The 15766-nt window shown below is 45.4% G+C and overlaps 2 protein-coding genes across 6 annotated transcripts in view; one reads left to right on the forward strand and one right to left on the reverse strand.

Moving 5' to 3' along the window:
• Positions 1-9898, reverse strand: LOC311426525 (DNA polymerase iota-like; the record flags this gene model as incomplete). 5 transcript variants are annotated; one of them, XM_084502937.1, is made up of 11 exons in its annotated part: positions 1-219; positions 545-1329; positions 2279-2496; positions 2971-3104; positions 4500-4591; positions 4836-5014; positions 5787-6023; positions 6628-6780; positions 7568-7732; positions 8421-8543; positions 9331-9898. In XM_084502937.1, the coding sequence occupies 11 exons, from the start codon at positions 9896-9898 to the stop codon at positions 141-143; spliced, it is 2733 nt and encodes a 910-aa protein (XP_084359063.1). In that variant the 3' UTR covers positions 1-140. The 5 variants fall into 5 exon arrangements, with proteins under 5 accessions (XP_084359063.1, XP_084359062.1, XP_084359065.1 ...); XM_084502936.1 differs by having other exon boundaries at positions 8421-8546; XM_084502939.1 differs by lacking the exon at positions 9331-9898 and adding an exon at positions 8827-8957 and having other exon boundaries at positions 8421-8546.
• Positions 9876-15766, forward strand: part of LOC311426526 (methyl-CpG-binding domain protein 2) — a 27977-nt gene continuing 22086 nt past the window's right edge. Inside the window, exon 1 of the mRNA XM_084502941.1 lies at positions 9876-10009. Within this exon, the coding sequence (XP_084359067.1) occupies positions 9897-10009 (113 nt within the window). The 5' untranslated portion in view covers positions 9876-9896. The remainder of the gene's footprint in view (positions 10010-15766) is intronic.

Consider the following 15766-nt stretch of genomic DNA (forward strand, 5'->3'; position numbering starts at 1 on the left):
TTTTGTACGCTGCCTGAAGTCCGGGAATGAGCTGGTTTCTTTGGAAGTAGCATTTCCTATTGCTCCTGTAGATTTTCCAGTACTTCTAGATAAGCTTAAATGGCAGGAAAGGGTGGCAGCTAGGACAAGAGCAATTTCTTTTACAAAATCACAGAAGCAGCGGTGCAAATTAAAAGAAGAGAGCGAACGCGGCTTTCATCTTCACTGCCTGGTCTCCTCCTGAGTTGTTAGAAAAAAATTAATAGCGTGCATAATATAAATCACTGAGAAATTAAATTCAAAATTTCTTCCTCTGGTCAGCGTGTTAAGGTATTGATAGTGAATATTAAAATAAGTTAGCTTAAAAGTAATTTTTGAGGACAATTTGAGATTCATCGTATAAATGATCAGAGAAGAAAAATAAGACTAATTACTAAGCAGTCAGCAGCAGGTTTTATGTCAAAATACATTTTTAATCTTCACAGTAACTAACCTAAAGTGCCTTCCAGTGCTGAATCCTGCAGCGTTACTGTTATGAAAAATGTTTCACCGTGGTTTAAAATACCTCAGCAAACTGTTAGACTGTGAGGAACTCAACGCTGTGTTCTTTCTTCCTCTATTTGTTTTAGGCCTGTCTGGGGGTTTCTCTATACAGGTTTTGGATGCGGGTTCCCGATTCTTCCATTCGGCTAGGAGTTCTTCCTGCACATCTGTGGGTAGTTCATAAAAAGTCTTTGGATCGACACTAGGAGGAAGTACAATTCCCACTTTCCTGCTGTCGTTTTTATCCTCGGAAGTTATTTCAGAATCCTGCTCAACTTTATCCAAGGCAGGGACACGCAGAGCAGTTTGGCTGGCACCAGCTTCAACTGATAAATCCCAGAAGCTGCGAGAGTCAGGAGGGTTTTCTTCCATGCCTGTTAACACACTTTTAGGATACTCAGCAGAACAACTGGTGCTGGAGCTGCGTGTCCAAGCCGATGCTGATTCACGAGCTGGTGTGAGGTGTGCACTGTACCCTGCAGAGTTCTCATCACCCTTAGAATTTGGGGAAAAGCTCTGTACCTCCTCTGCAAAACATACTGGTGGCTGACCCAAAACAGCCTCAGCAGAGATCAGTTCTCCTGCTTTTTCAGACATGATTTCCTTTTTAATATCCTCTGGAAGTTCCCTGAAGACTGCCTGGTCAATACCACCAGGAGACAAATGACAGGGGAAGGCAGGAATTCTTGCTTTCTTTGTATCGCTTTCCTTTTCCTCTGAAGGTCTCTTCGTTTTTGTAGTGCCGGTTCTGCTCCAGTTCTGGTTCCAAGAAGCACTTCCTTCACCTTGTGAGCCATCTTCCATCTCCTGTGGCATAAGACATACATAAAACCACAAGCCTGCTAATCACTGAGCACCATTTTACTAACAGCAACTTCTTCAAATTATTCCTTAATAGACACTGCTTCTTTCCTCCTGATCAGTAATGCTTTTATTTTTTAAATCTTATTTTCAAACACAGATCTAAACAGGGAATCCTTTTCTTCCTTTAAAGGAGCAAATACCCTGAAGCTGTATTTTATTGCTTTATTCCTGAGCAGTCAAGAAACATGTGAGTTACCGATATGCAAAATCAAGATGTCAAGACAGAATCAGTGCACGATGTCATTTTGAAGTCACTGTTTCTGTTATGTGTGGAAAACATCTCCTGGAATTACTTAGCAGTGCTTCCACAGAGTCTGCACAGCCTAGAATGTGATGCTAGTGGCCAACACAGAATTGCATCTTTGTTTAATTTCTAGTCTGAACAGGGAGGCTTAAGAATGCATACTAAGTTAAATAATCGCTGTGAAAGCGTCTTAATAAGAGCAACAAGGTAAATGATCAGCAACTTCAAGGAGATTTTAATCTAAGGTAAAAGTTCCAAGTTCTATCCCTGGCTTTATCTTTAAATCAAGCCGAGATTATTTCCACCTCTTACTGAAATTAAAAGCAAAAGTCAGGAATTATTTTCAGAAGATGTACCTCTGGATTTTTCCCTTAGTGAATTCTGTTCTCTTCAAGTCCAGAGGGCTGATAACCTACCTGGCTGTTCCACTCAAAACAGATAGCATGAAATTTGTTTTAAGCAATCTAATAAAGAAAGCAACCAAGTAGCACCTGCTCTGAAGATTCCAAAGAAATCTTCATTTTATGAATAAAATTTATGATCCAAAAAACTTCCAAACAGTTTAAGTTTAAATCTGTAATAATAAAGACAGAAGTATCTCAGAACTTCCTTATCTGCAAAGATAATTTTCAGCATCTTTCAGCTTACCTGGACACTTTTACCAGAGCCTGACGTTGGTGGTGATGGTGGTGGTGGCATCTGCTTGAGATAAAAACCTATTGATCCTTTCTTGCTGCTAGGAACATCTTTGAGATTAGAGAAGCAAACGTTCAAGAGGGTAAGATGAAATGGTAAGTTCACATTTACCATCTTTCGAAAGAGTTTCAGGAGTATATCAATCAGTGGAGATATAATGTTGCTGCTTTCTGAAACAAACAGTAATTGAAAGAAAAAGTTATGTGTACAATCAAAAGTAGATGACTGAGGATTGATTTAAATAGCAAAGTACAAGGCAATGTGTGAGGCACTTCTAACTTTATATTGTGAACTTTCAACATTTTACATGTACAGACATCAATGATAACCTAAAAAAAGTTTTAAATGCACTGCTATTCCTAGTATATAACTCCATAAATCCACTAAGAAAACCTTTTTTTATCTCAAAAGATGAATTCCTGAAGCGTCAGGCTCTAAACACTGCTATAGGCTTCCAAAATTAATCATCAGTATGGTCATTAAGATGTTTGTTCTGCCCTCTCAGGTATGCCTTGAACTGAAAATTATTTTCATTTAGTATCTTTTGACAACATGCAGTGCTCAGAGAAGCTAAGGACCAATTTTGTGCTACTATCGTTTTCAAAAATGCTAAGTGTGACCATTTGCAAAAATCCTACGCGTACCTTTTCCAAATTTCTGAACAAGATGAGGTGGAAGAGCGCACTGACGGCTTTCCCGATTGAACCACCTATCGGTCGCAGAGAACTGGCGGATAGTCAACCTCACGGTGTGCGGCTGTCTTCCGTCTTTGGATACCCTGTGGAACACGAACGTGTGCAAAGTGATGAATGTTACTACGAGTATTTTTCAGGGAGTCCCTGGAAGCTGTCACACCACCTAGTTTAGGTTAAAAAGTCGCTAAATTAAGCACTACGGCTCTCCCAACTCCCGATTTTCCTCCATGGATTTTATGGGGAACTTCAGTCCTACCTGCTTCTCTTGATGACTCCTAATTTAGGATTCCAAAACCATGTGACTACTGTCTCTACGAGTCTTTTAAAGACTCAAAAGATGTGAAAATTAAATGGGTTAGTCTGCAACACTGCCACATTTCAGCATTTAATCCATTTAGCATAGTGTTTGGTTACACACTACATAATCCTCAGCTTCTAGTTTTTAGCTTTTCAAGAAAACTTCCCCAAGTCAGAGCAAAAAAAAAAAAAAAATTAGCTAACTTTTGGAAGAAAGGGAAGAAACAAAGTATGACGTACTCATTTCCCCCTCCAAAAGCAAAAGCTATGGAGGTTTTTTCCCTACTAAATAAATAAATAAAAAGATAACATGATAGGGCATAGTAAACAAAAATCTGAAGAGAGAGATTGTTCTGAGAAACACCTAAGATGCAGATAAAAGATTCCCTGTCCAGAATGTTAATGTAACTAAATTGGCTGTGTCTGTTGTGAGACTTGCATAGATGTAGGGAAAAAAAAAGCCTTTATGACTTGTAGATTATTTTAAGGCTTAGAGAAGCCTGCAGAGAGCAGAAAAAATATTTCTCAAGAATAAATATCAAGAACAAATGCTGGACGTGAAGGGCTTTAAAAGTCAGAAGAAATTGAAACATAGCAGAAGAGAAACAATCCAGTGTTGTGAGGCTATTTATCCTTATTAACTGGTTTTAAACAGAGCCACAGGATAGAAAGGGAGGATAGGAAAGTGACAGTAGTTAAGAAATGAGTAATGGAATCCACCTGCTATGCTGTTTTTACCTTTTCAAGTATTTTGGGTTTGGATGTTGCCTGGATTTGTGAGGCAAGGTGGAAGAAGTGAAAATATTCTTTCAGCATAGAGAAGAAAAAGTTGTGGAGTAGGAGACAAACGTAAAAAGTGATAACCAAGGGTCTGAAAGCAGAGACAGCCACTCACCTACGGAAAATGAAAGAAAAACCAGGGATCTTCACAGGAAATGAGAGATATTAGCGAAGATGCAGTCAGAACTGCAAGGCACAACCACAGCAACAGAGAACGATCAGCAAGTGGAATTCATGAATTAAGAAAAAAAAGAAGAGAGAATTTGGAAAGGCGAGTGCTGTTCCTAGAGCTGCATTTTGCTCGGAGGAGAAATGTTGAGTGTGAGACAAACCTAACGCCTACTCCAAGTCCCTTCAGGTCACAAATTCAGTCATCACAAAGAGCTACTGAAGGCAGTCACCTGTCTAAGAGGCTCCGAAGCAGTTCTTCCATTTTCTCTTTCACTTCCGCTTCTGAGGAACATTTTTTAAAGGAATCTTCATCGCTAAAGGACTGAAAAAAAAAACACATTAATCCCTTCAATTTTATATTCATTTCAAAATTCTGAAGGGGAAATAAAAACCATCATAATACTTTATTATGAGTTATGCTAGGGAATGCATACAAAAATGCAGGAATTGTTAAATAAAGTTAGCAAAATAATTGAAATGATTTCAGTTAGTCCAGCTGAGCTGTATAAAACTCAAAGCAGTTTTTTTTTTGCTCTCTACTAAGTATCTCAGAACAATTCTTGTACCTGAGGGCGGCCTGATGGAGTCACGGGGGAGTCGTCTTCTCCATAGCTGAGTTTTTGGATGCGCTGAGCAACGGAAGCCCCTAGCTCCTTCTCTAACACGGGGGATGGAAACGCTTGGAGATCACACACACTCCTCACACCCAGCGTTTCGAGACGTTTGGCAGTTTTGTAGCCAATGCCTAAGTAAAAATGCATATAAAAAATATATAGAAAGAATGAAAATCAAAAAATAGACACACGTATGCACACGCTATCACGTTTCTGTGAATGTTTGTACATACGTAATAAAAATATTGCCCACCCATGTAGAAATCAGTGCTGACAGTTATTTTCATTAATGCAATGAAGGCTTCTCAGCAACATTTTTGGTGAGAAGTTCGGGACGCCCGTCCCTGGAAGTGTTCAAAGCCAGGCTGGACGGGGCTTGGAGCAATCTTTAAGGTCCCTTCCAAGCCCAACCATTCTATGATTCCATGAGTTCCCATTCCAATCGGAGAATCTGTCATTAGAAAAGCCACACTGGGACAAAACAAAGGTCCTGCTGTCTCTGTAGCCTGCAACAATGCTTCCTGGCCAACAACGTAGCAGCTGCGTAGAATAATTAGGCAAAGGTCTTCCCCAGAATACTTGATCGAGCTCCAACAGACTGGTTAAATAACTCTCAATAGGTTTCCAGACAGAAAATTAAGAATAAACGAAGAAACACAACCAAAGAACCTTTTCCATATAAAACCTAGTATCGGTAACCAAAGAGAACCAAAAGAAAAGAAAACCAAATTCATTTCGTTCCTTCTGCTTAATAAAACAGATTAAAAAAAGAAGCAAAAAAGCACCACTTACAGGAACTAGATTTAAAATTATTCCGGTTATAATCTTTGCAGTACTTTTTTTTTTTATTATTTTAAGGGCTGTCACCATGCTTGCCATCTATGCTTATAGCACCACACTTACCAGGCACTTTTTGGATGTGATCAAGGCTGCGCATCAGATCTTGACAGCTTTCAGGCAGCAGAAGCGTTTGTTGGTTTGGTTTAAAGGTCCCAGATACCAGCTTAGAGAGCAACTTGTTACAGGCCACTCCTGCACAGCCTGTGAGGCCGAGTCGAGTGTGCATGGCTTCCCTGAACTCCTCTGCGATTTGAGATCCGATAACCAGCCTTACGTGCATTGTATCATGTAAATTGATAGCTGCAAAGAGCAAACAAGCAGTGTTCAGCACCTAAACGGTCCCTTAGCTGGTTCTCTAATTAAATTTGGGCATTTTTTACATTCTGTTACACGTGGTATCATTATGACTTCAGCATCCAAGTTTAACCACGCTCCTTCTCCCCAGAGTCCCAGCAAAAGACACTGCCACTGTCTGAACCAGGAGCATACTGTCAAGGATACACAATGCTTAGGGAGCATTTAAAATATTAAATATAATATATTAATAGCCGTCAAGGTCTTAAGCGTTGCAGATTCTTGCATCAACGTAATGAAATGAGAGATTTCAGAGTCTTTGATTTAGAGGGCTGCCCTGCCTTTGGTAAGGCTATCTTCAAGAATAAGAAAATAATAATTAAAAAAAAAATAAGGAAAATCAGTTCTCTATAATCAGCCACGGAGATTTATTTTATGTACAGTCTAATAGGAACAGCCATTCACACTTGTGATATGTGAACTCTCAAATACAAAGCACAGAGCAACACAGTTTTCCACCTGTTCAGCATTGAACAATACTTAGAAGATATGTATTTTTCCTAAATGTCCCAAATGTTGTATTTTTCAGGATGAAGAACATTATACTCACCTTGGTTGTTGTACACGTGGCCAGACACACACACTCTGGAACATCCACTTTGTTGTAGCTGGTTTAGCCTTTTTTCTACAATCTCTGAGATATCTACAAAGTTTTCATCAAACCCGAGCCTTTCCACTAGAGGACAAAATTCTTCCAACAATCCTAGGAGGAAGAGATACCCAAATATAACATACACACAACCAATAACCTGGGGTTTCACAGCAGATTTCCCATGAACTCCAACAGGATGCTTTCAAAAACAGAGATCCTATTCTCTTCTGGATGATAAGACACTGAATATACGTTTATTTTATTTATATATTTACTGAATAAATGAAGAACATGTAAAGAAAAATATTTCTCCATCCCACAACACTCTATCATTTGCTTTTCTTCTCAAACTTCTTTCCTTATTTCTCTACAAAATAATAGCTCTTAACCTCTGCAGTGCCTTTTCCAAAGGAAACCTGCCTCTTAGTCAGCCTGGCTTTCACATTTATCACCATTTCACCCGTTACAGCTGCTAGTAATAAAAAGCAGTAATAAGTGACAACACAGACATACCATGTAATTAAGAGATACTAAAGAAGTTTACCCACTTGAAGGCTTCAGGGTTCTGTTCTCCATCATTTTACACTTAGAAATATGTTAATGAAATCAGTATTTAAGGAAGAAAAAATGTTCCTCAAGAACTACATGGCTAATAAACCTAATACAGCATACAGATCCCATAAAACATCGGAACGATATAATGCCTGACCCAGACTGCAACCAAGTTTAGTATCTTATTTCATTAAATATTGACATTGATGACCATAATTATCACCATAGTAGGAGGCTCAAGAACTTTTAGAGCAGCATACAGCAGTAATATTGCATACGTGTGAATGTGCACACAGAATTTAACTGGATTTCTTTGTCCTGTACTGAAAAATTGTTAATTTTGTACCTGTAACCTTGTATGACATTTCCCTGTATGGAGTTAGATCTTCTCCGTTAACCAGTACCAGCTGAGGACACTTCTCTTTAGCATCTTTCACAGACATCAGCTTCTTAACTCCGAGTTTTCTGGCTTCATAGTTTGAGGTTACTACTATGGATTTCTGCTGCACACCTAAAAATAAGGGTTTAAAGTTTTTAAAAGTCTGTGTTTCTTGGTACTTCAGAGAAGGCCAGAGTGCTTTCATGCCACTGCGAAGACTCCAAAGCATAAAATTTGATCAGAACATGACATCGTAGAACAAACAAATAATCCCCAAAGTCTTAACTTCACAAGACTACAAGAAAGACAGATTTGTTGGTTTAGATTAGCAGCTGGAAGAACATTTTAAAACCTCACGTTTTGCTCTTACGCTTGACCCTTTTCAGGCAGTTTTACCCATGAAAGTGACCTTTATGTGTTAGTTAATTTCAGATGTACATCCTCCACAGATTGCAGCTATTACTGACTGCCTTGCATTCAGGCTCAGCTTCGGGATGGAATAAAGCGTGCTTTGAGCATGACTGTGTCAAACGGCTTGCCCGTGGAGCTCTTCCCTCTCCGTGCCCACATGCGTTACAAACCAGCCTCAATCCCCAGAACTGTTGGGACGTGTTGGCGAGTGCCCACGCTTGTGCTCCGGAGGATTTATGAATCCTGCAGTCACCCAGCTGCGCGGAGCCGAGCCTGCACCTTGCTCACTGCGGATGTGGTTACAGCTGCCGGGTGACTGCCTGCGTGTCACCGTGCAGCCCTACCTCCTCGGTTTCTCCGGCCTGAACCAGACATTCCCCAGATTAATCAGCAGCAAAGCAACTCCTACCTAGAGGCTTGTCTCTTAGCTCGGGATTACGGACCATTTCTACTTGGGCATAAAAGCAGTCCAAGTCCACGTGCACAATTACTCTGCCCGCCGCGTTTCTGGCTGGCACCGACTTGCTGTGGCCTGCTGCAAGGAAAGCAAACAAACAGATTAAACATTACTAGCCGCCTTCAACGCAATGAAAGGTTCGTTTTTAAATCAGTTTATACTACCAAACATATTACGAGAATATAAAACCGATGAGATTTATATTCATTTTAGCACCGTGTTAATTCTAGGATCAGTAAGGAGGGTAAGTCACCCACAGCGGCTCAGCTTACTGCTTGGCATCTTCCCGTTTTCAGGAGGCCACTTGGATTTCTTTTTCACTGGGCCATATTAGAATATTGTTTAGGTGCTGCAGTACCTGTTCTTGGTGGAATATTGACGGTTTTTTGGTATATTTCTGTCAAGTTTTCTGTTTTTAACTCAGCTCTAACAGAAACACAGCAGCAAGGACCTCCACCTCTTGCGGAGTCAACCCTTCACCGGTTTCACACCACTTCAGGTTAAACATGGAGTGAACCTTTGCCGATTTCACACCATTTCAGCTTCAATTTGAGGCTAAACGAGCTGTTCCTGAGAAGCTTGTGGGACTGGGACACTGAAACCTCGCCGGGGGGGAAGGCAAGATCTCCACCTGCCAGGCAGCAAGCCCAAAGCTGCCGGGTTAATGGGTCTGTCAGTCGGCCCATCAACCCATTAATCAATCAGATAGTCAATTAATGAATCAGGTAGTCAATTAATCAATCAGTCAGCCATTTAGTCAACCAATTAATCAATTAATCAGTCAATAGTCGCGGAGGCCACGCTAGCGCCTCACTCCGCCTCACAGCAGCCCCCCCACCCTCCGCCCCGAGCCCGCGCTCACTCGGGGCGGGCGGAGCGGCCTCAGGGCCCGGCTGCGGCCACCACCACCCTTCCTCCTCCTCCTCTTCCTCCTCCTCCTCCTCTTCCTCCTCATCCTGCCCGCCCCGGGGCTGCGCCATGGCCCGGCGGCTCCACGCAAGCCCTAGCACGGGGCTCAACGGCGCGCTGGGGAGCCGCTGCGGGCCGAAACGCAGCCCTAAGAGCGCCGACAGCGGCTCGGGCTCGGCTCCCGGTTCTCTCCCGGCTGTGCCCGAGTGAGGGCGGCTCCGGGAGCGGGGCTCCGAGGCCGCGCCCCGCCCGCGGGGCCGCTCCCACCGCCCGCGGGGCCTCGGCCGCGGAAGCGGGCGCCGGGCGAGCGCCCCGCCGGCTGCGCGCGCAGCGACCGCGCTCCTGGCGCCCAGCAGCCGCCGCCGCCATCGCCAGGGGGGTCCCCGGTGCCTGCCCGGTTCCCCCCCGGTTCCCCTTCCCCCCTCCCCGTTGCCGGTTCGTCGCCCGGCTTCGAGCTCCCAGCAGCGCCCGCCCAGTCCCGTCCCCTCTCGGCCGGGGCCGGGGCCGCGGCGCCGGTGCATGGAGCGGCAGGGCAGGATGGACTGCCCCGCGCTGCCCCCCGGCTGGAAGAAGGAGGAGGTGATCCGCAAATCGGGCCTCAGCGCCGGCAAGAGCGATGTCTACTACTTCAGGTAGGAGCCGGGAGCGAGCGGAGCCCCCCCCCGGCCCCGCCACCTGCCGGGGAGAAGCCCCTCAGGGAGCGGGACCCGGGGGGGGGCAGCCCCTGACCGGGCTCGGAGCGGCGGGGTTCCCCTCAAAGCAGCCACCCCCGGGGGTTTGGGGCACCTTTGTGGTTTTTTTGGGGCACCCCTGGGTGTTTTTGGGGCACCCCCGGGGGTTTTGGGGGGTTGTGGGCACCCCCCGGGCCCGCTGTCCCCTCAGTGACAGGAGCGGCCCCTCAGAGCCGGAGCTGCCCTGAGGTGAGGTGAGGCGGGGGGGAGCCTCCCTCAGCGCCTCGGGGAGCAGGAGCTGTAATTTTTAATAAAAGTTCGACACAAGCAAGGGCTGCCAGCCTCCCCGCTGCCAGCACGCCTTGTCGGAGAAGCAAGAAAAGCTCCGGCACCCTCCGTTTCCTCCCCCCTCCCTCCTGCTTTTAGAAATGTTATGGGAATAACTCCTTTTCTCCAGGCTGATAAAAGGATCGAGCCTCCAAACGTGCTCTTAGGCCGGGCTCGAGTAGGTCCAGCCCGCTGCAGAGGAAACCACCCAGTGCACAGGCCGGCCTGCTGGCCGCAGCTCCTCTATTTATAGCTCGCCCAGCATCTGACGGGCCCCACCTGAAACCTCTGGTGAAGGCTGTGCTGCTGTGCGAGCAGCCTCAGCAGCCTCCTTTTGTTGCAGCCGAGGGACTCGAGCCTTCCTCCGGCCAGCTGGAGGAGCGAGCGGGCAGCCTTGCTCCTGCCAGCACCCCGGGGTGGCATCGCTTGACCCGTCGCTGCGAAGCAACGTGAAATCTCTGACATCGGTGGCCCTGCGTGCAGAGGAGGGATGGCGCTTCTCCTCGACGACTCCTCAAAGCCGATTCTGCCGTCTTGCTGTGCCTCTGCCTCCTGGCCTCGCTGCCTGCCTCTCCGCATCTGCTTGGCCTGCCTTCGGGAAGCCTGGCTCGGAGGTTGAACTCGAGTCCTGCCGCGTCAGTCCTGTTTTCTGGAGGGCTCCTGGCTTCCTGCAGCCCGTTGACCTCAACTTGCTGCGTAGGGCTTCTTTTTCCAGAGCTAAACGCCAGGCTTTTCGGCTTTTCTCAGGCTAGACACTCGCTGCTAACTCTGTCACAGCACATTTAATGTAGAAAGCCCACGTAACTTCAGTTATTTCCTCAAAATGGACTGTTGGAAAAACACTTAACCCTAGCCCTGCGTCCATCCCGCTACAGCGCAGGGATGTCAGAGTTTTATACATCCCAAATTCTTGACCAAAATACGGGGAGGACGCGGTACGTCCTAGCAAGCTCCAGGTTTTAGCTCTTGCTTCGCGAAGAATGATAATGGAACCTCATTAAGTTCATTAAGGCACTAATATTAGCTGCTTAGAACTAGTTAGCTGACTAAAAACCTGAGGTTTATGGGTTTATGACTTCTTAAGGCTAGAGGAAAAAAAAAAAAAGAAGGCCCAATAAAAAGGGATTGGACGAAGCTTCATTTACGGCGATGCTCTAAATAATGGCAGTAATTAAGAACAGCTCTTGCAAGGCTAATGCATGTTGCAATCTACCTGATTTGCATTTCGAAACTGGCTTGTTTCGGGGCTGCTTTATGGTGCTTGAAGCTGCCACGCGTTCGGGAGAGGTGAATCAGTTGCTCGGCCGGACCGAAACGCTTGCAGGCGGTTCTGCTGGGACGGTTTTCGCCCCCCGTTCGCGTTCAACCTTGAGGCTGAGCGACCTCGATTATCATCAAAAAGCTATTCCAGGAGGGGTGTGGTGGAAATACCTTACAAGCACCGCGCGAGATCAAACCGTGGCTTTTAGGGTTAGCCCCTTCTGTGATGATCCGAGCCTCCAGACTCTGCTGCTGCCGAAAATCCTGCTGAGGAGGAGCTCCTTAGCACGCTCCGGTTTAAGATGCAGGGCTGTAATCTGCTCATCGCCGACTCCGGAATTCTTTTTTTTTTTTTCATGTGGGAAAGCGGGAGGAATAAATGCCTCCCATTTCAGGCCGCCTTCCAGCATGGTTAGCAGTGATGCAGATCTTCTGCCAAACAACCGCAAAATTGAAACTAAAAACTCACCAGGCAGCTCATAGCTCAGAGTTTGTTGATTTCGCTACAGATTACAGGTTTGGAAGAAGAAGTAGTCATTTATGTCTGGAGAAATAACTTCTGTTCAGCAGCGGGCCTACTGCTGCTCAACCAAAGCGAAACAAATAAAAAAAAATGTTTTTTATGGCTGCAGGCGGGACTGGCATAGGAAATTTATCTCTTTATTTTTTTTTTTTTTTTTCTGTTTATGGCTTTGAGGCAGATTTCAGCAGCGCTGTGTTTCAAACAAATGGAAATCTGTTTTGATCCAGCAAAAGCAGAGCAGGCCAAATGGGTTCAGAAGAGCTGTGTCACCCCTTTGTAAAAATAATAATAATAATAAGGGGAGGTTAATAAACACGGCGGTGCTGAAATACGTAGGTGGGTACAGAGCGGGCTTTGCTTGGCGTGCCTCAGAGAGGCCAATATTCCCTAAAAGCCTGGGCAGCCAGCACTTGGCACGGCCTCTTGAAGTTTAATATTCCACTTTTTTTGGCAGTCATAGGAAGCGGTGGAAATCCACGTTGCGTTTGAAGGGCGGCGGCGTGATCTGAGCAAACGTCCAGTTGCTTCATTGTACGCAGACTGTCAGATTTCTGTGTGTGCCGGGTGAATTTCTGTGTGTGCCGGGTGAATTTCTGTGTGTTTCTCCCCAGGAGGCTCGCACGGCTGACCGAGCTGGCTTGGGGAATCCTCGCCCTGCTGACGGCGAGGCAGCAAAAACCTAATTCCGCCGGAGCTGAGCGCGAGGGGGAGCTTCTATATTTAGCCCTGCAAACTTATTTGATCTGGGCGATGCCGCATTAAAAAGCGCGGCGCTGAATGTAGGGCAAATGCAAACAGCACGCTTGCTCAGAATAAATGCTCCCGTTAGGCTTCCATCTACTTGGAAGGAGGGAGGAAGAAGGTTCTCCTCCTGCCCATCTTGTCCGTGTGATAGCGACCCATCAGCTATCAGCAGAGGCGAGCTGGAAGGTAGTTTTGCTCCTTCATCCTCAGGATGAGGATCCTCTCTCTGAGCAGCTCACCTCTGTGTCATTTTTGACATCCTGCCCGTGCTCTCACTGTGCCTGCAGACAGGATATTGCCTTGAAGGCTCCCCATCAGATTTTTTCTTCCCTTTTAAATCGAGCTCACTTCGACGCTCCTCGCTTCTCCAGGTCCTAGTACCGAATTGAAATCAGCACCACGATTTTTTCGAATTATTTATTCAGTGTGCCGTGAGGTAGGGGGTGCTGCTGTCCTGTTAAATACTCAGAGTTGCTTCCAGAGCCCTGCAAAAGTGGGAATTTTGAACGAGGGTTTCTCAGCTTCTGCTTTATCACCCCTTTCTTTCTGCTGGCGCTGTCTCCTTAGCGTGTGTAACCCCCTCGGGCGTTTACCTGCTGAAAGATGTTTCTTAAACCTGGCATGAAACGACTTCTTTCACAGCTCCAGCCAGTTAATATTCCGTTTTGGTGCATTTGTTCTTCGTGGGAAAAAAGCGAACGAGCTGCCCTTCTTTTTTTTTTTTTTATTATTATTATTTTTTTTTAAATTGAGATTAAAAACGCCGAGTAGTTCGACACGGCTCTCAGTGGGTTCTAACAGGCTCTGACGTTGAACTACAAAAGCTTTTCCAGCCTAGGTGTACCCGTGGGGCAAACAGACATCCCTTTGAAGTTTTGTTTTGTGGTTTGACAGGAAGATAAACGGCGGAGAGTTTCCAGTGACAGCAGGATTAGTTTAATTCGGTGCCGGTTTTCGGAGGGCAGACCTTTATCTTTAAAAGCGAGCACGGCGTAACTTCCTGAGCGATGCTGCTCTCGGATGCTGAATTATGCTTATGTTATGTGTAGGTTTACTGATTTTTTTTTTAATTATTTTGCTGCTTCCAGAGGTAGGTAAGACACAGAACAAGTCCTAATAGTGAGGGCTAAATCTTGGGAACGTGCTTTGCCTTCCGTGCAAGCAAAAAGTTGTTGGAATTAGCAGTTTATTAATTTCTCAGTGTTTTTCCTGTTTCATCTTCTCCCCGCAGAGCACCCCCTTCGTGGGATGACCTTGAAGTTGCCTTCTTGTTCTTCTAACCTCTTTGGAAGCTCTGCATCTTTCCTCCATCACTGCTCATAATACTAAAAGGAGGGTCTTAGCGTGTAAAACCGAACAATACCGGTGGTTATTACCAAGCCATCGTGGTAACTGCCTTCGTTTTACGAGGGCACGATGAGTCAGGCCTCGGCGAAGCAGCTGGTCAAGTCGTGCAGGAAACGTAGGAAGGGAGTCTGAAAAACGAAGGCAAAATGTTTTCAGAACTAGAAAACTGAGCAGCCCTCTAGAAAATAACCTCTCAAAGCTTGTCGGCATCGGCTGCTGTTGGTGGTTTAGCGTGGCAATATGAAGTGTGTGTTTAAAATCAAAAAAAGGTGTTTTCTTGCAAGGAAAATTAGATCCTAAGTTTTGAATTCCCTGCAGGCGTGAGAATGTTTTGCTTCCCCATCCGTATGGTGACTTCTTTACCCGATCCTTGAATGTCTAGGAGCGTGTGTTTGAGCATTTGCACTCAAATCATCAAGGGAAGGATCTTCCAAGGATCCCAGAGCAGTTTTTATACGCTGGTGGAACAAATCTTTCACGTTCCCTGCAGAGGTCAGCTGCCTAGGAGCTTTAAGGAGCAGCTCTCCAATATTAGGTTCCCTTGAATGTAAGATCAAACGAGGGATTTCTGTGGTCTTATTTACTAATACCCCGTGAAACGCTCGGATTTATTCCCAGTCTCCTTCTTTTCCTTGGGCTTCGTTCCCAACCCACAAGGGGTGATTGGGAGAAACGCTTCGCTTTGCTTCACCTCTGTTAGGTGGCCAAATTAAAACATCATTAATCTGAATCGCCTTTCAAAACTAGTTTGGTGTTTTTCTTCCTCTCCTTTGGTGGCCGGCCGCTCCGTGCTCCTCCGGGTCGGACTGCAGGATGCCAGAGTGGATCCTTAAAAACAGGAGCCCTTTAATTTATGGCTGCTTGGGGTAGCTCCAAAAAAACTAGGCACTTTAAACCCCAAAAAGACGACGTGTTTTCCCCGTTACCATCTGCTGTTGGAGCATCGAGCTTGCTCCGGTGGAAATTTTCCTCTCAAATCTCTTGGATGGGGAGGACCAGCATGTAAAAATAAATAAATAATTGAGGAAGATTGCCAATTTTTTTTTTTTGAAAGCAGCCAAAACCAGAAGTGTCTGCCAAGCTGAAGGTTATTGTTTTTAATATGCACCGCTGCTATGTTTTTGAACTGTGGGGGTGGCCGGGGAGAGGAGCATCAAGTAGGCTTTGCAGTGCCATAAAACCCAAGGTAACTTCCCTGTATGCTAATTAACTTGTTCTGCTGCTTCCCAGGAAACATCTGTAAAGTGTCTCTCTCTCTTTTTTTTTTTTTAATAAAGTTCCCTGCAAGCTCATCGTCGAAGTTAATCGCCTTCAGCCCGCGAAGAGCTTCAATTTGTCTGGCATGTAAATTTGCACAAGCGCATAGCTGTAGGTGAGGTGTAGTGTGCTTCGTTTCATCTCGTACGGAGTGATCCGAGCCCTGATAACGTCACCGAAGGAGCAGTTTGTAGGCGCTCGGGAGATGTGCTGTTAGTCCTTAACTGATGAGGCTGAAAAACATCCCCAGATTTGACTTT

Source organism: Aythya ferina (assembly GCF_964211825.1).
Source record: "Aythya ferina genome assembly, chromosome: W".
In the NCBI taxonomy this organism is placed as follows: domain Eukaryota; kingdom Metazoa; phylum Chordata; class Aves; order Anseriformes; family Anatidae; genus Aythya; species Aythya ferina.